General features: G+C 41.0%; 1 protein-coding gene across 4 annotated transcripts; it reads left to right on the forward strand.

The window, feature by feature from the left end:
- Positions 1-637: 637 nt before the first annotated feature.
- On the forward strand, positions 638-14,533 carry ELAC1 (elaC ribonuclease Z 1). 4 transcript variants are annotated; one of them, XM_034774288.1, is made up of 4 exons: positions 638-674; positions 5,279-5,490; positions 11,354-11,821; positions 13,201-14,533. In XM_034774288.1, the coding sequence occupies exons 2-4, from the start codon at positions 5,334-5,336 to the stop codon at positions 13,668-13,670; spliced, it is 1,095 nt and encodes a 364-aa protein (XP_034630179.1). In that variant the 5' UTR covers positions 638-674; positions 5,279-5,333; the 3' UTR covers positions 13,671-14,533. The 4 variants fall into 4 exon arrangements, with proteins under 4 accessions (XP_034630179.1, XP_034630176.1, XP_034630177.1 ...); XM_034774285.1 differs by lacking the exon at positions 638-674 and adding an exon at positions 1,253-1,602; XM_034774286.1 differs by lacking the exon at positions 638-674 and adding an exon at positions 1,253-1,582.
- The last annotated feature ends 7,600 nt before the right edge of the window (positions 14,534-22,133 follow it).

Raw genomic sequence — 22,133 nt, forward strand, 5'->3', positions numbered from 1 at the left:
ATTTTTAATACTGTTTATGTACAATTACATCCTGAGATGAATACAGTAGTGGGATCAAAGCAAGATGGGTAGCAGCTGGCTAGCTGAAGAACAATGTTACTAATTCGAGCAGGCTTGCTGCTATCTAATTTTTCAAAGCTGAGCAGGTTTGGACCGGTGTAGTATTTGGATGGAGAGCCAGCAGTCATCACATAATGTTTAGCTGCGCTGATGTGACTGCAGTAGTTGACATTTATGATTATGTGCATTAAATGTTCTAAAAAAACTTTACAGATTGAGTTACACAGCTCACGGCTGGGTGCCCTGAACCGGTCCCAGGAGAAGCATTGGTCAACGAAGGGGAAAAGATGGAAGTGAGCACCGCGTGTGAGCCAGAGCAACCTGGGTGGAGCGAATGCTTCCATCCTGTAACGGATCCCCCCGTTTCTGCGGGAAGAATTGTTATGACGTTAAACCCCACAAGGGCAACCGTCTAGTCTCGGCTGCACCACAACGTGCTCAGGCGCCTGGAACCCCCACGACGCTCCGCCGCTGCCCCTTTCTCCTCCCCGCGCCTCCCCCCCTTGGCTGCCTGGGGCCCTGAGGCACAAAGCCCGGCAGCACGAGCGCGGCCCGCCCCCAGCCCCGCCTCCTCGGCGGCGGCGCTTCCTCTTGGCGGGCGGCGGGGCAGGAAGGTAGGAGGCCCGGCGTGCGGGGCGGCGTTCCCCGGCTCCCCTCGCCCCGTCACAGGGCGCGCTCCAGCGGCCCCCCCGGACAGGCCCCGGCAGCAGGAGCCGCTCGGCCCCGTTGCGGGGGGGGGCAGCTGGGTCTCTGCGGCCCGCGAGACGGGCCCCCTCCCGCGCGGGGAACCCCAGGAGCGGCCCCGCTGCGATGCGTGAGGAAGGCCGGGCCTGCCAGGGGCTCCTCTGGGACTGGCCCATCAGGGTTGGAAGGGACCTCAGGAGGTCATCTAGTCCCACCCCCTGTTCAGAGCAGGACCAATCCCCAGACAGATTTTTGCCCCAGATCCCTAAATGTCCCCCTCAAGGGTTGAACTCACAACCTTGGGTTTAGCAGGCCAATGCTCAAACCCCTGAGCGAAGAAGGCTGGGCCCGCTGGGGCGGGGTCCTCTCTGGCAGGGGTTCTCAAACGGGGGTCGCAGGGTTAGGGTTCCCAGCTGTCAACCTCCACCCCAAACCCCGCTGTGCATCCAGCATTTATAATGGTGTTAAATAGATAAACAAGTGTTTTTAATTTAGAAGGGGGGTTGCACTCAGAGGCTTGCTATGTGAAAGGGGTCACCGGTACAGTAGTTTGAGAACCACTGCTCTAGGGCAACTCATTCATCAAAGTGTGTGAGAGAGACTGGAGCCACTCAGCAGCCCAGCTGTCAAGGGGTGCAAAGAAGGCTGGGCCCACTGGGGCTTTCTCTGAGGCTGGCCCTTCATCGCGGCATGTGAAGAAGGTTGGGTCCGCTACGGCTTTCTCTGAGGCTGGGCCTTCATCTCGAGGACTGGAGCTGGTAGGGCTGATCCTAGCAAAACTTCCTCATTACAAGGCACAAGAAAATCTGGGTCCGCTTGCATTAAAGGATGCTAACAAGTAATCTTTTTCTTCTAATGGTCAGTGTTTGTGATATTTTTTGTAGAAACCAGTGCACACTCCACTATCTCACCCTTCCCTTTTCAATTTGTCAGATATATTTTTTAATTACTGTCCTGTGTATTTTAGAAAGGGGATGAAATTATGTAAGGATTTGAATGACTTCACTTTGTTCTGCCAGAATGTATCTGTGCAGTAGTATTGGCTGTCTGGTATCTGCACAGATCGGGATGTAAGGTTATATTACAGGGACACCATGTAGTAGATCAGACCCAAAATTTAGGTTGTAATTATTATTTTTTTAAAAAGGAGTATATAGTTGTATCTGGCTCAATTTAAATATTCCTTTTGTGTGTTTGCAAAAACTAATGTGATGGCATTGTGAAACTAGTATGATGCTTTCCCTATGGATGGAATGTCTGTTGTGTTCGTACTCTTCCTACCCACGCAATGGTTTATTCACAGATTCTAGGACTGGAAGGGACCTCGAGAGGTCATCGAGTCCAGTCCCCTGCCCACATGGCAGGACCAAATACTGTCTAGACCATCCCTGATAGACATTTATCTAACCTACTCTTAAATATCTCCAGAGATGGAGATTTCACAACCTCTCTAGGCAATTTATTCCAGTGTTTAACTGGTGTACGTATAGATACAGCTAAGAGCCATGTGCTCCCCTTAAAGCATTTAAACCCCATGGAAGGAGCAGGTTAGTCCCTATAATTGCATGACTTCAGAAGATACTATTGCAATCTTCTCTCACAACTGTGTAGATCAGAAGAGGAGCAGGTTGGAGATGCATATAAGCTGCAACTCTTAGGTTTGTGCTATCTCTGGGATTGCAGGGTTCTCACAAGTGGAATGCTGTCAGTAGCTGGTATGGAGCACGGTCAAACTTGCTCCATTTTCAGAAGGACTCAGCATTGTGCCTGTAAAGATGTGAGGGAGAAAGGCTTGTACTTACAATAGTATGGTTCTCTCGTCTCTTTGGTTTTCCAAGTAAATGATATAAGCTTCTATATTGTTTCATCCTGAAGGATCTGAAATCTGTTTTATAAGCAAGTACACAGTATAATGGGATCCCTTCCCCACTACTGAAATGCACCCTCCTCTGAAAAAGGTTCTGTGATTCACAGAACCTCCTTAATACAGGAAGTGAAGAATTGAATTGAATTGAAACTGCAGGGAGAACTTAAGGCAGCAGGTTCCTATAAGGTAGCCTCTTTTGCTCTCTGCTGGCAGGCAGCAGGGTGCTCCCTCCAGGGGAAGGGCCTCTCTCTTCCCTCAGTACGGAGTTCCGGGGAAAGGGTCCCTCTTCCCACCGGTAGCAGCGAGCTCCGGGGCGGGGGGAGAGGCCTGCAGCAGCCCTGCAAGCCCCAACTTGTTTCCCTGCCCACCTGCTACCTCTCTCTTCTCCAGGCCCTTGCTGCGCAGCAACAGTCATTACAGTTTGAATTTGCAAAGTGACCCAGTGCCTGACATTCAATGACCCAGTACTGGGTTGTGACCTGTACTTTGACAAATACTGCTATAAGTCATAGGAGCATAAGACTGGAAAGGACCTCCTGGGTCATTGGGTCCAGTCACCTGCTATCACAAATTATCCCATTGTGTATTCCCATTCATAAACTTATCAAGCTTCATCTTAAAACTAATTAGGGTATTTGCCTCTCTATGCCTATTGGAAGGTTGCTCCAGAACCTCAGTCCTCTGATGGCTAGAAACCACCTCATTTCCAGCCTAAACTTATTCATGGTCAGTTTATGGTCCAGGTAGTGAATTTAACATCCTCTTTCCCCAAAGTGACATGCGATCTCTAATGAATACAGGTTGCTAGAACTGATTTTATATCTTATCTGAAAATATGTGCTGTACAATATTGGATTGATTTAAACGCCTAAGCACATAATTACTGGACATGTTACTGGGGTAGTACCTTGAAGAGGGGTGGGGAAGGGCAATTTGTTCCCATTGAAGTCAATGGCAAAAACTCATTTGAACTTCAGCAACTGTATTGGGCTTTTACCTCAACATAGAAGTTACTGATCAATTGGACATGCCTACATTGTTATAAAATAATGTAGCCCTTTGTGTATTTATAGTTGCTATTATATACAAAGCAAATTTTTTATTTCTGACTTCTCTGGAGCTATAGTACTTTTATTTCAACAAGGTAACTGATAGAGTAATCAGGTTTAGATTAATAACATGCTATCTTCCACCATCCTGCAGGGAATCCTGTTAATATGGTGAGGTAATGGACTATTGAACCGAAATGAAGAGAATCTTTATAGCCCTTTAGGAAATAATGGTTCATTTCTTTTGATATAACTACATGTGGTTGGTTGTGTGCGGTATTTTTATTTTAATACCTTTTGAAGTAGCTTTAATGGTAGTCATTTCCTTTCTTCCCTCACCCCTCCCTAGGGCAAAGACTTAATTGTTGAAATACTCAAAATTTGTATTGTTTACAAGGCTGTGGGAATGTCTGAAAATAAATTTTGAAAATTAAGTTTTTAAATTATTAACTTTTTAAGAGAATGCAAATATGCAACATAAAGCATGAATGCAATTTACAATATTTTGCTAACAGTCTCTGGACTGCTTTTAATTGAACATACAAATGGCACATACATTCAGATCACATATATAAACATAGGACAACTTCTTTCTGACAGTGTAAAAAGAAACAAACAAAACTAACTTATGACAACTATTTGTACAAAACACTGCGGCTAAAACAGGTGTGTCAAACAGCTCGCCCATTCAATATTGTCATGTGGCTTGCATACCATATAAAGATTTTGTAGAATATCCACTTTCATTTTAAAACCAACATCTACACTAGAAATGCTTCAGCAGCACAGCTGTATCTGTAGCACTTCAAGGTAGACATTACCTGCACTGACAGGAGGGATTTTCCCATTGGCATATGTAATCCACCTCCCCGAGAGGTGATAGCTAGGGCCTGGTCTACGTGAGAAAATTAGGTTGGTTTAACTGTCAGTCAGGGGTGTGAAAAATCCACACCCCTGAGGGGCATTGTTAAACTGACCTAAATCCCTGTTGACCTTAGCTACTGCCTCTCAAGGAGATGTATTGCCTATGCCGAAGGGAGAATCCCTCTCATTGGCATTGGTAGTGTCTATACTGAAGCGCTACAGTGGTACAGCTGTGCTGCTGTCATGTTTTAAGTGTAAACAAGCCTATTGACCTAATGGTAGGGGTTAGGTCGGCTTAACTACACAGCGCAGAGATATGGATTTTTCACACCCCTAACTGACACCAACTTAACTTTCTAACGTAGACCAGGCCCAAATAGATTTCTAGCCATCATTGTTGCTAAGAGAGTCTTCTCTTCCAAATGCAAAGTGAGCATAAACCAATGTAGTGTTGTCTTTCTGACAATGAGAATATCCTTCCAATTGATATTGGAGGGGACAATAAGGTTTGTTACTGAATAAAAGCCATATTCTACCCTTAACCTTTGTGCAAACCTCATTAACATCACTGTGAGATATGTTGTGAATTGGAAAGGGCGGTCCTACATTTATACCCCAGTCCACGGACTACATTTAAAAATGTAATTTGACCCGTGTAGTAGAATGAGTTTGACACCCCTTATTTAAAGCAAAGCCACAACTAGTTGTTGTTCTTGTTTGTTGTTGTTGTTTTTTTTTTTTTCCCCCTCTGCAGAATAAGTACGTGCAATAGACTTACAGTGATATATTTGTACACTGACTTGGGCATAATGTCCATGGATATAACTTTTCTGGGAACAGGCTCAGCATATCCATCTCCAACAAGAGGAGCTTCAGCTTTAGTCATTCGTAGTGAAGGAGAATGCTGGCTATTTGATTGTGGAGAGGGAACTCAAACACAATTTATGAAAAGTCATCTTAAAGCAGGTCAGTGCAATTGAAAGTTGTTATCTTGAGAGAGAATAATCTTCATACTGTCCAAAGGAAATACCTTTTCTAGTCAGGCTCATGTTGTCTGAAGACCTCTGTAAATATGAGTGAACATCTCTAATTACTGTATTTTAGGTGGGACCACTTGAACTTGCTATGGAATTCTCCTTTATCACCCTTTGTTGCAGAATTGTTCTCCAGTCCATTAGTAGCTAATGAGGATGATAGACATTATCTATTAGGGATAAACATTTTTAAACCAGCAGGCCTGGATAATTTGCACCTAAGAGTCCTAAAAGAGTTGGCTGAAGATCTATGTCCTGCTGACATTAATTTTTAATAAATGTTAGAATACTGGGGCAATTACAGAAGGCTTGAAAAGTACTCATGTTGTGCCAGTATTCAAAAAGGACAAGTGGGATGACCTGAATAACTATAGGTTGATTAGCCCGCTATCAATCCCAGGCAAAATAATCAAAAAATTGATAGAGGATTCAATTAATAAAGAGTTTAAGGATGGGAATATAATTAATGCCATTCAGGATGGTTTTATGGAAGTTAGGTCTTTTCAAATAATCTTAGTTTATTCTTTGAAATTACAAATTTGGTTGACGAAGGTAACTGCATAGATGTAATATACTTAGGCATTTGACTTAATACCATGGTACATTCTCATTAAAAATAAGTAGTAATCCTAGAATATTAGGGTTGGAAGAGACCTCAGGAGGTCATCTAGTCCAATCCACTGGTCAAAGCAGGACCAACGTCAACTAAACCATCCCAGCCAAGGCTTTGTCCAGCCGGGCCTTAAAAATCTCTAAGGATGGAGATTCCACCACCTCCCTAGGTAACTCATTCCAGTGCTTCAGCACCCTCCTAGTGAAATAGTGTTTCCTAATATCCAACCTAGACCTCACCCACTGCAACTTGAGACCATTGCTTCTTGTTCTGTCATCTGCCACCACTGTGAACAGACTAGATCCATCCTCTTTGGAACCCCCCCTTCAGGTAATTGTAGGCTGCTATCAAATTCCCCCTCACTCTTTTCTCTTCTACAAACTAAATAACCCCAGTTCCCTCAGCTTCTCCTCACAAGTCATGTGCCCCAGCCCCCTAATCATTTTCGTTGCCTTCCGCTGGACTCTCTCCAATTTATTCACATCCCTTCTGTAGTGGAGGGCCCAAAACTGGACACAGTACTCCAGATGAGGCCTCATCAATGTCGAATAGAGGGGAATGATCACGTCCCTCGATCTGCTGGCAATGCCCCTACTTATACAGCCCAAAATGCTGTTAGCCTTCTTGGCAACAAGGGCACACTGTTGACTCATATCCAGCTTCTTGTCCACTGTAACCCCTAGGTCCTTTTCTGCAGAACTGCTGCCTAGCCACTCGGTCCCCAGCCTCTAGTAGTGCATGGGATTCTTCTGTCCTAAGAGCAGGACTCTGCACTTGTCCTTGTTGAACCTCATCAGATTTCTTTTGGCCCAATCCTCTAATTTGTCTAGGTCCCTCTGTATGCTATCCCTACCCTCCAGCATATCTACCACTCCTCCCAGTTTAGTGTCATCTGCAAACTTGCTGAGGGTGCAATTAATTCCATCATCCAGATCATTAATAAAGATGTTGAACAAAACCAGCCTCAGGACTGACCCCTGGGGCACTCCACTTGATACCGGCTGCCAACTAGACATCAAGCCGCTGATCACTACCTGTTGAGCCTGACGATCTAGCCATCTTTCTATCCACCTTATAGTCCATTCATCCAATCCATACTTGTTTAACTTGCTGCCAGGAATACTGTGGGAGACTATATCAAAAGCTTTGCTAAAATCAAGATATATCACATCCACCGCTGTCCCCATATCCACAGAGCCAGTTATCTAATCATAGAAGACAATCAGGTTGGTCAGGCATGACTTGCCCTTGTTGAATCCATGTTGTCTGTTCCTGATCACCTTCCTCTCCTCCAAGTGCTTCAAAATGGATTCCTTGAGGACCTGCTCTATGATTTTGCCGGGGACTGTAGTGAGGCTGTAGTTCTCTGGGTTCTCTTTTTTCCCTTTTTTAAATATGGGCACTATATTTGCCTTATTCCAATCGTCCGTGACCTCCCCTGATCACCATGAATTTTCAGGGTAATGGCCAATGGCTCTGCAATCACATCAGCCAACTCCCTCACTATCCTTGGATGCATTAAATCTGGACCCATGGACTTGTGCACGTTCAGCTTTTCTAAATAGTCCTTGACCTGTTCTTTCACCACTGAGGGTTACTCACCTCCTCCCCAGACTATGCTGCCCAGTGCAGCAGTCTGGGAGCTGACCTTGTCTGTGAAGACCGAGGCAAAAAAAGCATTGAGTACTTCAGCTTTTTCCACATCATCTGTCTCTATGTTGTCTCCTCCATTCAGTAAGGATCCCACACTTTCCCTGGCCGCCTTGTCGCTAACATACCTGTAGAAATCCTTCTTGTTACCCTTCACATCCCTTGCTAGCTGCAACTCCAATTGTGCTTTCGCCTTCCTGATTACACCCCTGCATGCTCTAGCAACATTTTTATACTCCTCCCTAGTCATCTGCCCAAATTTTCAGTTCTTGTAAGCTTCCTTTTTGAGTTTAAGCTCACCGAAGATTTCACTGTTAAGCCAAGCTTGTCACCTGCCATACTTTGCTATTCTTTCTGCACTTCGGGATAGTTTGTTCCTGAGTCCTCAACAAGGCTTCTTTAAAATACAGCCAGCTCTCCTGGACTCCTTGCCCCTTCATATTAGCCTCCCAGGGGATCCTGCCCATCAGTTCCCTAAGGGAGTCTGTCTGCTTTTCTGAAGTCCAGGGTCTGTATTTTGCTGCTACTCCTTTCTTCCTTTTTTCAGGATCCTGAACTCAGCCATCTCATGATCAGTGCTGCCTAGGTTGCCACCCACTTTTACTTCCTCTGCCAATTCTTCCTGTTTGTAAGCAGCAGGTCAAGAGGAGCACGGCCCCTAGTCAGTTCCTCCAGCACTTGTACCAAGAAGTTGTCCCCAACACTCTTCAAAAACTTCCTGGATTGTCTGTGCACTGCTGTATTGCTCTCCCAGCAGATGTCTGGGTGATTGAAGTTCCCCATTAGAACCAGGGCCTGTGATCTGGAGACTTCAATTAGTTGTCTGAAGAAAGCCTCATCTACCTCATCCTTCTGATCCGGTGGTCTATAGCACATGCCCACCACGACATCACCTGTTGCTCTCGCCTCTAAACTTAACCCAAAGACTCTCAACAGGCTTTTCTCCAGTTTCAAACTGGAGCTCTGAACAATCATACCACTCTCTTACATACAATGCAACTCCTCCACGTTTCCTCCCGTACCTGTCCTTCTTGAACAGTTTATACCCATCCATGACAGTGCTCCAGTCATGTGAAGTGCCCCACCAAGTTTCTGTTGTTCCAATCACATCATAGTTCCTTGATTGTGCCAGGACTTCCAATTCTTCCTGCTTGTTTCCCAGGCTTCTTGCGTTCGTGTACGTGCACCTAAGATAACTAGCCGATTGCCCTACTTTCTCAGTATAAATCAGGAGGCTTCCCATCTTGTACCCTCCTCCTTGTGTTGCCTCCCGGTATCCCACTCCCCCGCTTACCTCTTGGCTTAGGTCACCATCCCCCGGCAAACCTAGTTTAAAGCCCTCATCACTAGGTTAGCAAGCCTGCCTGCGAAGATGCTCTTCCCTCTCTTCGTTAGGTGGATCCCATCTCTTTCTAGCAATTCTTCTTCCCGGAACAACATCCCATGGTCGAAAAATCCAAAGCCCTCTCTCCGACATCACCTGTGTAACCATGCATTCACCTCCACAATTCAATGGTCCCTACCTTGGCCTTTTCCTTCAACAGGGAGGATGGATGAGAACAGGACTTGCGCCTCAAACTCCTTTATCCTTCTTCCCAGAGCCACGTAGTCTGCAGTGATCCGCTCAAGGTCATTCTTGGCAGTATCATTGGTGCCCACGTGGAGAATATACAATATCAATAGAGCACAAGTTAAGTGGATTAAGAACTGCATAACTGATACATCTCAAAAAGCTGCTGTCAATGGGGACAAGTATCAGGGGGTAGCCGTGTTAGTCTGTATCTACAAAAACAACAAAGAGTCTGGTGGCACCTTAAAGACTAACAGATTTATTTGGGCATAAGCTTTCGTGAGTAAAAACCTCACTCCGAAGAAGTGAGGTTTTTACTCACGAAAGCTTATGCCCAAATAAATCTGTTAGTCTTTAAGGTGCCACCAGACTCTTTGTTGTTTTTGTCAATGGGGAATCATCATCGAATGGGGGTATTTTAGTGGGGTCCCACCGGGATCAGTGCTAGACCCAATGCTATTCAAGGCTTTCATCAGTGACGTGAAAGTTGTATATAAAATCACTGCTGAGAATCTGCAAATTATAACAGAGTGGTCAATGATGAGGACAGGGCAGTCGGAGAGAGCAGTTGGATTGCTTGGTAAACTGGGTCCATTAAGACAAAATGCGAAGTTATACATCTAGGAATGCAGGCCATACCTGCAGAATGGGGGAGTGTATCCTGGAAAGCCAGTGACTCTGAAAATGAGTTATTGGTCATAATAGACCAGCAATGCAACATAAGCTCCTAGTTCAATTCTGTGGAAAAAGGGCTAATGCAGTCCTTTATGTATAAATGGGAGTAATGAGTAGGGATGCAATTTATTTAAAAGCTCTGTATATGACATTGGTGAGAGCAATGCTGGAATATTGTGTCTAGTTCTGATACTGACACTTTAATAAAAAAAAAAAGTTGAAAAATTGCAGAGGGTGCAGAAAAAAGCCACAAAAAATTATTTGCGGGCTAGAGAAAATGCCTTGCAGTGAGATCTAAATAGCTGTGTAGTTTATCTAAAAGATTAGTCTATAGGTACCTTCACAACAGGAAGAAAATACCAGGTAGTAAAGGGCCCTTTAATCTAGCAAAGAAAGGTATCACAAGAACCAGTGGCTGGAAACTGAAGCCAAATTAGAAAGAAGGCACAAATTAACAGCGAGAGTGATTAACCATTTGAATAAACCACCAAGGGAATTGATGAATTCCTCATTTCCTGAAGTCTTCAGATCAAGCCGGTAAACCTTTCTGGAACATATGCATTAGTCAAACACAAGTCATTGGGCTAAATTCATGGGTGACTGGGATAAGACAGAAGGTCAGACTAGATGATCTAATTGTGACTTTTGATATTAAACTGTGAATATTTAACTGGTTAAACCTCCTTAATTGAGATTAAAATGCTGCAGAAAATCCAGAATCCTGTGCCAGAATATACTGCCAGCTTACTGTGGAGTACATGAAATCTTAGTTGTAAATTGCGCTATACAGCTTGTGGGAGGCCTCTTTGCATGTTTGGAATGAACTAGAAACTAGAACGAAGGCAGAAGTTCACCCAGTGGTTCTCATTGGCCCACAGTCTTCATGTGGTATGATAAAATGCAGCTCCCATCCAGAACTTGTTTGCATTTTAATGCAGCAATGGTCACCATATTAGTCAATTTTTTCTTAAAATGCATTTTGATCTTAACTTTCAACCACACGAACTTTTGGCAAAAAATGGCTTGTCAACCCAAACAAAAACAATGACAAATGTAATTTTGGTTCAGACTTTTCAAATTTTCACTGAAAAAATAAAAAGTGAAAACATTTTCAATTAAAAAACTACACTTCTTGGTTTGGTTTTAGTTTTAAAAAAATTGGGAACTGATTTTTTTGTAAATTTCCCACAAAATAATTGGCATTTTTCAACCAGCTCTAATTTTGCTGCTGTGAGTGTAATTGTCATTCAGCACATTTACTATGGTGTCTTTTTGTTTCAATCATAGGTAGAATTACTAAGATATTCATAACTCATCTTCATGGGGACCATTTTTTTGGTCTTCCCGGTCTCCTGTGCACAATTAGCCTTCAGAGTAGTTCTTCTACAAGCAAGCAACCTGTTGATATCTATGGACCATTAGGACTACGAAACTTCATTTGGAGAACTCTGGAACTCTCCCACTCGCAACTTCTCTTTCCATATGTGGTTCATGAACTGGTACCTACACCAGATCAGTGCCCTGCAGAAGAATTTAAAGAACTATCTTACATTGACAGAGATGAAGTCTCTTCCAAAGAAGTGCAAGGGAGAACGCTTCATCTGGATCCTGTAGAAAACTCCTACACACTGGTCAACAATCAGCAATTTGTTATGAAAGCATTTCGATTATTTCACCGTATTCCTTCCTTTGGATTTTTAGTGGAGGAGAAGCAGCGGACTGGTAAACTTAATGCGCAGAAGCTAAAAGACCTTGGTAACTAGCTTCATTTATTTTTTCCTTGAATTCTTATGACTTGTGGATATTACTTTGTTTCTTAAAATCTATTCGTGAATGTCCTTATGATATAATTGATGCACCTTAAAGTCATAATAGAACAATACACTTAACTACATTTCTTATATGCTTACATTAACTGCCAAATGCTTTATTAGAATTTCTAAGGCACCTATTCTGATAGTGTGTAAGCAAGAGTGTTACATTGTAACTGTTGAAAGTGGATCCATCAATAGGTGATGGATATTCAAGTATACACAGTGGTCAGGCTGACAGCTGATTCACATTTCCAGGAATTGTAACAAAACAATATTCTTCACTAATGGCTATAGTGTCTTCTGAAAACTCCTGCAAGGAAGCTTACTGAATCAGAACAGTGTGCATCTGTCTGTCTGTCTAATACATTCTGAAATGGGCCACTTTATTCTTCACAAGAAAAGGGAAGATATTCTAGAATTTTTTTTTTTCCCCCTACAAACGCATACTGGTTTGCTCATTAGAGGGGTAAAAACCAAACTCCACTTGCTAGCACATTTATTAAGGGCTTACATGAGAAAGAGAACATAAAACTGGCCGTAGAGTGTATTTGGGGGAATGTATTCACTTCAAAATACACAACTTAAAATCTGTTGTTAGAGCCTCTTACTAAACTTAAGATTTTGTTCTCTTGGAGTATGAAATAAGTGAAACATTAGTTTTTGTAAGTCATGGATCTACAGGATTGGTACTACACCACCAGCTTTTGAACAGGTCTCTCTTCCTTCAGCATAGGCACTCTCTCTCTCTGATTTCCTCAGTTAGTTCCCCAGTAGTGAGCTAACTTCCTCCAAACCCAGAAGTCCACATTTTATTCCCCGATGGACACATCTGTCCTTTTTTTTTTTCCTCCAGACAGGGCCATGCTGAGTTCAGAGCCCCATTGCCAGAGCTTGGGTTCCTCCTCAGCTTCCCTGCTGAGAGGAAGTGATTGTTCCATCTTTGGTACTACTTGTTGTCTCTCTGGACTCTCTCTGTTGATCTGGATCAGTTTCAACCAGTTCCTTAATGACTATTCATTCCACCCAGACAGCAAGGTGATACATGCTTGTGTCTCCTGTGTGGGTGCAAGAGCAATGTTTAACCCTTTTGCCCCCACTGGGTAGCAATGCAATGATAGAGAGAAACTGAGGCGCCCATAGGATTCATAAAAATATTAAAGAAAATTCCCACTTTGCCATATCCTAGTACTTAATTTGTAAGAAACCCATGCCTTAAGAATAGGTTAAATGTAAAATTTGTCAGACACTGCATTGAAATATGAGCAGCGTTTATTTTCAAAACACTAAAACTAACCATGCACTTTTGACTTAACTTTCTAGGAGTTCAGCCAGGCCCTATATATGGGAAACTGAAGAATGGTGTTACAGTTGTCTTAGAAAATGGAGTAACCATTTCTCCTTCAGATGTCTTGGAGGAGCCTATTCCTGGAAGAAAAATTTGTATTTTAGGTGACTGTTCAGGTGTGGTTGGAGATGGAGCAAAGAAACTGTGTTACGAAGCAGATCTGTTAGTTCATGAAGCCACACTGGATGACTCCCAAGTGGACAAAGCCAAGGAGCATGGTCATAGCACTCCAAAAATGGCAGCTGAGTTTGCAAAGTTGTGTAAGGTTAAGAAACTGGTTCTGACTCACTTCAGTCAAAGGTATAAACCAGCTGGTCAAATTGGAGAAGGAGATATTGATGTCACGGAACTGAAGAGACAAGCAGAATCAGCGTTAAATGGTCAAGAAGTAACTTTAGCTGAGGATTTTATGACGATAGATATTCCAGGGAAAAAGCAGAAGTAGCATCTAGCTCTATAATATCACACAAATTAGCTTGCTGTTGAACTGTGAGTTTACAGCTAGGGCTTCAGGTATCCAAATTGGTTCCTCGGTTTCCAGATGAAGAAGTTGAATTGCTAAGGTGACATGCTCAGTTGCTAGAGAATGACTAAGTGCTGGATTTACTTGCTATAGAATTTTAAGGCTCAACTCTGCAAAATGCTGAGTGCCTCAGCAACTTTAATGGCAGTTGAAGGTGTTCCACACCTCTGAGAAATGGGCCATTATAGAATGGTATTGCTGTTAACTTGCCCTCCTAGGAAGAAGGGAGATGGAAAAGCAGATTACTAGTCAAACTCACTGTCTTAAGTGAAATAGGTGTGCAGCTACCCAAGCAAGGGGGGGGAAAAGGAAACTCATTCTTTGGTTTATATAAATACAACTATGGAAACATGTGGAGACAAAGCAAAATATTTATTGATCATCTAAACACTTAGCTGCAAATCTAAATAACTTTTAAAATAAAATATATGGAATGCCTTTAACTTATCTTTTTGGAATTAAGTGTTTAGGTGATTGATACAGGTATTTAGCCAAACAGTCTGGAAAACTTAACCGTATTGGCAGAAATCTTCTGAACACTAGACACTTTTTATTAGAACTTCAGATTCTCTAGTCTTAAGTCTTAAAATAGAACTTTGCATTTTTTGCATCTTATTTACAGTCCTCCGTGAATCTTAGTGCATACCAAAGTAGATATTTTTTAACTTCTCAACCTCTCATGAGCTTTTGTATAAAATATTTTCAATAATTATTTAAATGATTTTATGTAAAAGGAATATTGGCATAAACAAACTAATAAAGTATTGATAACTGCCACGTGGTTTGTAAATTACTCTCATCACTAATGTACAGAAATACTACAAATTAATATGATTATTGTATTTCACAGAACCATAAGATTAGAAGAGACTGCAAGAGTCATCTGGTCTAACTCCCTCAAGGATTTAGTGTGTCATCTATTTGCTTGAAGAGATCACTAATGTCAATGAAAATTCACCACACAGATAAATGGTTGACTGTACTCCCTAGCTGTTAAAAGGACACTGTAGATTTAAATTTGGCTCAGAATTAAAATTACGGGTTTTGTAGACAAAAAAAAATGCTGCCTAGGGCCACGCAAAGTGTGTGTGGGGTTTTTTTTTTTTTTTTTTTGTTTTTTTCTTTTTTTTTTTCTGAGATTGTTTTTTGTGTTCAGCATTTTTAAACATTCTCGTGTAGTGTCTGAAACTCAAGCCTGGGTACACTAAGAACCTGCCAGTGAAACTGACTTTCATTGTATAAGATGAGCAGTACAGTAACTGAAGTGCATAGTAAAAAACTGAACTAAAATTTTCATTAAGATGTTAATAACATAGGTAAAGAAATTACAAAATCATGTCATTTGAACTACACTATACGCAAACTTTTATAAGCCTATTACTTGATATCAATACAAGGTCTAATTTAACAAACCACATTTGTGAAAGATTTGGAACAAAATAATTTGTTCCAAGCTATGATTTTAAAACCTTCTTATATATACTTGAGAAAGAAGTAACTGCAGAGAAAAGATAAAAACAAATTCTAGTTATGGGCCTGTTCCTTCTCCTACTTAGTCAGTCCTCTAGAGTCAGGCATGGCTTGACAGTTCTTTTTCAGACGTTCTGTGACAAAAATGAGAATTCCAGGTTTCTCTACCTGTGTAAAAAATCTCTGTACCAGTAATGTGTTTTGTGCTGTAAACCTAGTTAAATGTGACATGTTTTTGAAGGGTCCCAGAAAGTATCTTATGCAAAATAAGCATTAGTCTATCAATATAGCTGATATAAGCATTACTTTATCAGTATAACTGCATCTACACAAGAGGAGTTACAGTGATTAACTATCTTTTTCTAAACTGGAATGATTAAAACAAAATAAAAACTAAGTCCCATTTTCAAACATGTCTTAGGCTCAGAAGTATCAATGAGACTTTAGGAAATTAAGCACCAAATCACTTTTGAAAATGGCATGTAGGCTCCTAACTGATACTTAGAAAGTGAACAGTATCATATTACACTGATGCTAATACAAACCATAAAAATTAGCATCAAAACTTGTTTTAAATTTAACAGGACTTAAAAACCTAAGTATGATATAATCACATTTACAGAAATACTCGTATTACCACATCTCTCGAAAAATGGGTCAAATTCAGCCCAACTGTAAGCAGGTACACCTCTCTTCAGGACAGGGCCACCTGTTTATACTAGCTCACTACCCAACAAGTGTCCCTCAAATATCTTATAAGATGCAGTGATCTGCATACAGTAGCGATAGTCACTCCTCAGCTGTCAGTTGGGTTTGTCTAGAGACAAAGTTGTATCCTGCAAATACTTTCATGGTGCTTCTCCACACTGGCTGCCTCATTGAAAAGCATGCAATTCTAGTTAAGGTGCACACCACACCCCTGCTGCTAAAACAAATCTGTAGAACCATGGTATGCATTACGTAACTATAGTGGTGCATGTGAAATACTTGTGCATATTGTGTGCTGAATTTCTCTTAGCAACTGTTATGGGGCCAAAACCTATTCTCTTTACAAACACATTTCCTACCCTCAAGTCTCTTCCTTTCTTGATTGAAAAAAGCTGGATTCTGAGCTCTTGAAAATCTAGCCACTAGTGCCATTAAAATGAAGTTAATGGGACTGTGTGTGCCAGTAAGAAAAGCAGGATTTGGGCCATAGCTTGTTCTTTATCCTTACTATTAATGGATGTATCCTTTTCTCATTGATCTATTAATCATTAATTAGGAGAGGGAGAAATTGCTTAGGATTCAAGTATATCTGACTGATAATGTTTAACTTGAGAGCTGCTAAATAATGTGGTAACATACTAAAATCTCTGGATAGATTTGTGAAGTGTGCTTTAGCAACTTCTTTATTTGCAAAGTTTCTAAGATGGAGAGAAACGTGAGATCCTTGACTTCCCTTTCTATTTTTATCTCCAAGTGCATCCAAAGTTAAAAATACTTCTCCCTGGGAAAAAACGGAGAGACCCAATACAGCTCACATGTCAGCATTCTAATTTTAAACTTAGTTGGCATGGCAGGTGTCAAGGCTCCTTCTTCACTCTGAACTATAGGGTACAGATGTGGGGGCCTGCATGAAAACTTCTAAGCTTAACTATCAGCTTAGATCTGGTCCGCTGCCACCACTCCCAATGTGCTAATTCCCTTCACTGGGTATCCTTGAGACTCTTCGCCAATCCCCTGGTGAGTACAGATCTAAACCCCGTGGATCTTAAAACAAGGAGAAATTAACCATTCCCCTTCCTTTCTCCCACCAACTCCTGGTGGATCAAGATCCAACCCCCTTGGATCTAAAAACAAGGAAAAATCAATCAGGTTCTTAAAAAGAAGGCTTTTAATTAAAGAAAAAGGTAAAAATCATCTCTGTAAAATCAGGAAGGAAAATAACTTTGCAGGGTAATCAAACTTAAAGAGCCCAGAGGAACCCCCTCTAGCCTTAGGTTCAAAGTTACAGCAAACAGAGGTAAACACCCTAGTAAAAGGTACATTTACAAGTTGAGAAAACAAAGATAAAACTAACACGCCTTGCCTGGCTGTTTACTTACAAGTTTGAAATATGAGAGACTTGTTCAGGAAGATTTGGAGAGCATGGATTGATGTCTGGTCCCTCTCAGTCCCAAGAGCGAACAACCACCAAAAACAGAGCACAAACAAAAACCTTCCCCCCACCAAGATTTGAAAGTATCTTGTCCCCTTATTGGTTCTTTGGGTCAGGTGTCAGCCAGGTTACCTGAGCTTCTTAACCCTTTACATGTAAAAGGATTTTGGAGTCTCTGGCCAGGAGGGATTTTATAGTATTGTACACAGGAGGGCTGTTACACTTCCCTTTATAGTTATGACAGCAGGTACAAAGGCTGAATTCTCCCATATGCAAGTGAACAGGATATAGCATGGATTAAAATTTCCAGCTGTACAAATTCCCCTTTGAATGCCACAAGCTACCCTCAAAGACTCAGATAACATTTCCTCTCCTTTAAGAATTTTGAGCCAAGTAAAATTTCCTCTAGCATTCATGTCTGAATTTAGTACTCTTCTTCCCCACTAGTTGGCTGCTATTCTCGTGCTATGTAAGGACAGCAAATGGATGTGCTCTCTCAGTAAATGATACCTAATTAGGCCTAGTTCTGCAAAATGCGGAGTGCTCTCAATTGCCATATAGCTCAATGGGAATTGAGAAAAGCTCCTGTCAAGTGCTGAGTGTTTAGCACTGTACAGGATTGGGCCAAATATATGTGAAGTTCATTTGGATTGTGCAACGTGGAAACGTGGACCCAGAGGAACTGAGGTATTTGGAGGGAGCGCAGGGAGGAAACTGCTACTCTAGCTATTTTTTCTCCCCAACCTCTAGGATCTGGAGATGGGATGGTAAACATAATAGTGGGGATAACTGAATCCAGAACTTCTCTCAGCTATTCAAGTTCTAGTACAGGGGTAGGCAACCTATGGCACGCGTGCACTCACACTGCCCGGGCCCTGGCCACTGGTCCAGGGGGCTCTGCATTTTAATTTAATTTTAAATGAAGTTTCTTAAACATTTTATTTACTTTACATACAATAGTTTAGTTATATATTATAGACTTATAGAAAGAGATCTTCTAAAAACATTAAAATGTATGACTGGCATGCGAAACCTTAAATTAGAGTGAATAAATGAAGATTGGGCACACCACTTCTGAAAGGTTGACGACCCCTGTTAATGGCACTTTTGATGCCGAGTAAAAATAATGAAACGGGTGAGTATTGCTATCACCTGAAGATGACACTATGCATTTTCAGACAAACCAACATGATCAGGACAGTGTTGGGGCAATAGAGGTTTTGTGGAGGTGCTGATTACCATTATGTAGGCCAATGACTTCTAGAATTTTAAACTGTTTCTTCATTTTAAGATTTTTTCTTTTGGGAGGACTCACATTAGGCTGATATCAACAGAAGAGCATGAGAAATTTAGTAAAGTGCTATGGGAATGGCAAGGGAAAATTAATTTTAAAGGGTAGGGTTGTGAAATTGCAGTTTTTGTACATACAGTTCATAATGTTACCTTTTATCCCAGTTCTCTTTTTGATCTCTTTTTCCTTTTGGGGCTTTATGTCAACTTTGTAAAAGGGTCACGGACAGAAACCCTAACCTAAAATTCAGAAATGTTTAGCTATTCAATGTCTGGTACAAGCTATCTAGGGGATTAATCTGGCCCCCAGCAAATCTCCATTTACTTCAATGTGTTTGGTTCTAGGTCTGGTGGCTCCAGCCTCCAGAGAATTGAATCTCGAGGAAACAAACTTCTGGACAGTAACCATTAGAGTCGCCTGGCATCAGAACTTCCTGTTTATATCTGTTTAGGAGTGACTGTAAGTTCTAATACGTCAAGAACCAGCCGAGGTGGCAAAGAAAGCTTTTAGTCCTGGTAATCACAAAATGGGAACTTAAATATGAAACGTTGCTTTGTGTAAAAACATATTTTAGAAACACTTCAGTGGGTTCTAAAATGTATTTGTTATGGCTTCCCCCCACCCCCATGTGGCCTTTAAGGGGTTCCAAGTTAGCCTAGCTTTACAGCAAGAGAGAGAGATAAAATAGCACCAATAACATTTTTAAATGCTATAAAACATCTTGAGAATTTTTTTCTGTACGGTATATGGCATAAACAAAATACATGATAGTGTGATGTGGTAAAGGATTTCTGTAGCCATTTTTTGTGATCATCACTCACGAAATCACCATTTGTAAATAATGCAGCCATCTGATAAAAACCTTTATATCTCACTATCATGTATGCTTTCTCTGTGTTTGTGTGTGTGCCATCAAACATGAATTACTAGCTTAGCTCTTACCCGTTTCCCCCCCAGAACAAAGTCCCCCAGCTACAGCAAGGGGATAGTTAATGCTATAGATCAATTTCTGCTGAAGATTCATAAGTGGTCAATTATCCTTTGGTGCTGCTGGAACATGGCATATGATCTTAGTTTGGGACTGATAATTTTTCTGCCAGATTTGAAAAGAAAATGGTCTTGCCCCTTATTGAATTATATGGCTGTTTATAAAGAAAAAAATGTTGATTGTTTCATACATTTTTGTGACTATATAACTCCTATAGCTTCATTTTACTAATTCATTTTGGCAAGCTTATAGGACCTGATCCATCTCTCGCTGAAAACGGTGAAAGTTGGATTGGGCCCATAGTCACTAACGCAGCCTAAAAGCTTTAAGTGTTTTTAAAAATATATTAATAAAAATACATACTTTTGGATCCTGAAGTGGAAGAAACTAGAGAAATCCAATCAAAGTAATTGTATTAATTCAAATTTATTTTTTGCACATAAGGTGTGAAATTTCTGTCACTAATACTTGAAATTTCAAAATACAGATGAAATGTGTAACCTCAAAGGAGCTTCTAGGTGGCTTTGGAAAAAACATATTGCACTCTTCTCTCCAAGTCAGGCCCCTCTTTGTGCAGGCTGATAAGGAAATATTGTAGGGCTGGAGATGCAGCCTTTCAGATGAGCCTTAAATACTGTGGTTCGGACTGCTTGTGGTCATTAAAGATCCTACAGAACCTTCCCCCAAAAGTGGGGTGTGAACTCAGTTTCTTTCCCATTGAAATTTCAATTTAGGTAGTTACATTCAGCCTACCCTACTGTTTCCCCTGAAGTTTCAGCTGTATACAATATTCATATGTTGGCTTAAACTGCTGTGTAGTTTGGCTGTACACTGTTCACCAACTGCTGTGCAAAATACCTCCTATGCTTTATATAATTACTCTGTCATTTTAAGGCCCTGAAACGGGCACATTAGAGCAGACTTGTCTGTCTGCGTAGAGTCCCATTGACTTCAGTGGGACTTTACATTAGCATGTCTGTTTTTGCAGGATCAGGGCTTAAGTTTGTAAAGTACTTGGGGATTCCTAATAGAGAGTAAGTGCTACATAAGTTTGTTCTTAATATTAACCATAACAAAAATATTAACTGTAATACTTCAAATGTGACTGGAATATAATTGTTTACAAAGCAGCAGGCTGGGAAATAAACATGCTGATTGAAACTAAAGGCAGCAATTTCAGGGCGTATCAGAGGACTGACGTTCAACTGGGAAACTGAACTAAAGTTATATGGGATATAAAAGAATGTATAATATGCTCCCAGGTAACCAAATTAGAGTGGTGAAGAACAAGTCTCCTGAACACTGCATCTACCAATGACTGTGCAGTCTTTAAGCTCAGACCCCTATAATGTGTCTGAATATAAGAAAACTGATTGACTTTTCTTGTTGAGTTTGTAGACCATCCCTCGCAGCTTGCCTGATAAGGTGCAGACTGCAGGGAACAATGTGATGTTAGTTATTCCGTAATTTATTATTAAAAACCACGATTTACACTTAAAATGACTGCATATTAAAAGCATAATTAAAACACGATGTCAGCAGCAGCAATTCGGTGCACAGCCTCCTTGTTACTCCAGGTGGGGCTTGTTGGCCAGAGAGCCATGAAAACAAACTAATTGTATTGAAGATATTTAGAGAATTATATTTAGGCTTGTTATTTGCCATCGTACAATCAACTTGAATCTGCAAATTATAATGCATATTTCACAGTGCTTGGAGTTTATAACATTAACATTTTAAAGTTTCATCTACTGATTTGAACAAATTATCTCCTTGGATGAGTAGGCTACAGCTGGCTCTCCCAGGGAAAAAAAATCAAGGGAAATAGATTATTTTTACAAAAATAAAAATGTTTAATAACTTAATTATTGAAAAATGACTGTTTTCCATACTTGAGAAAAGCACTGGTGTAGGACTAGCATTAAAGGAATCTTTGGACAATACAGAACATTTTCCTTAGAAATCTGTAATCTGGAAATTTGGTTCAATGTAACCAGTCAGTGCTGTGGCAGTCAAAAAAAAGCAAACAGAATGTTGGGAATCGTATTGCCTTTATATAAATCCATGGTACGCCCACATCTTGAATATTGCATGCAGCTGTGGTTACCCCATCTCAAAAAAGATATATTGGAATTGGAAAAGGTACAGAAAAGGGCAAGAAAAATTATTAGGGGTATGGAACGGCTTCCATCTGAGGAGAGATTAGTAAGACTGGGACTTTTCAGCTTGGAAATGAGATGTCTAAGGGAAGATATGATAGAGGTGTATATAAAATCATCACTGATGTAGAGAAAGTAAATAAGGAAGTTTTATTTACTCCTTCTCATAACACAAATGAAATTAATAGGCAGCAGATTTAAAACAATCAAAAGGAAGTATTTTTTCACACAATGCACAGTCAACCTGTGGAACTCCTTGCCAGAGGATGTTGTGAAGGCCAAGACTATAACAGGATTCAAATAAGAGCTAGATAAATTCATGGAGGATAGGTCCATC

The sequence above is a fragment of the Trachemys scripta genome, chromosome 6 (assembly GCF_013100865.1).
Source record: "Trachemys scripta elegans isolate TJP31775 chromosome 6, CAS_Tse_1.0, whole genome shotgun sequence".
NCBI classification, from domain to species: domain Eukaryota; kingdom Metazoa; phylum Chordata; order Testudines; family Emydidae; genus Trachemys; species Trachemys scripta.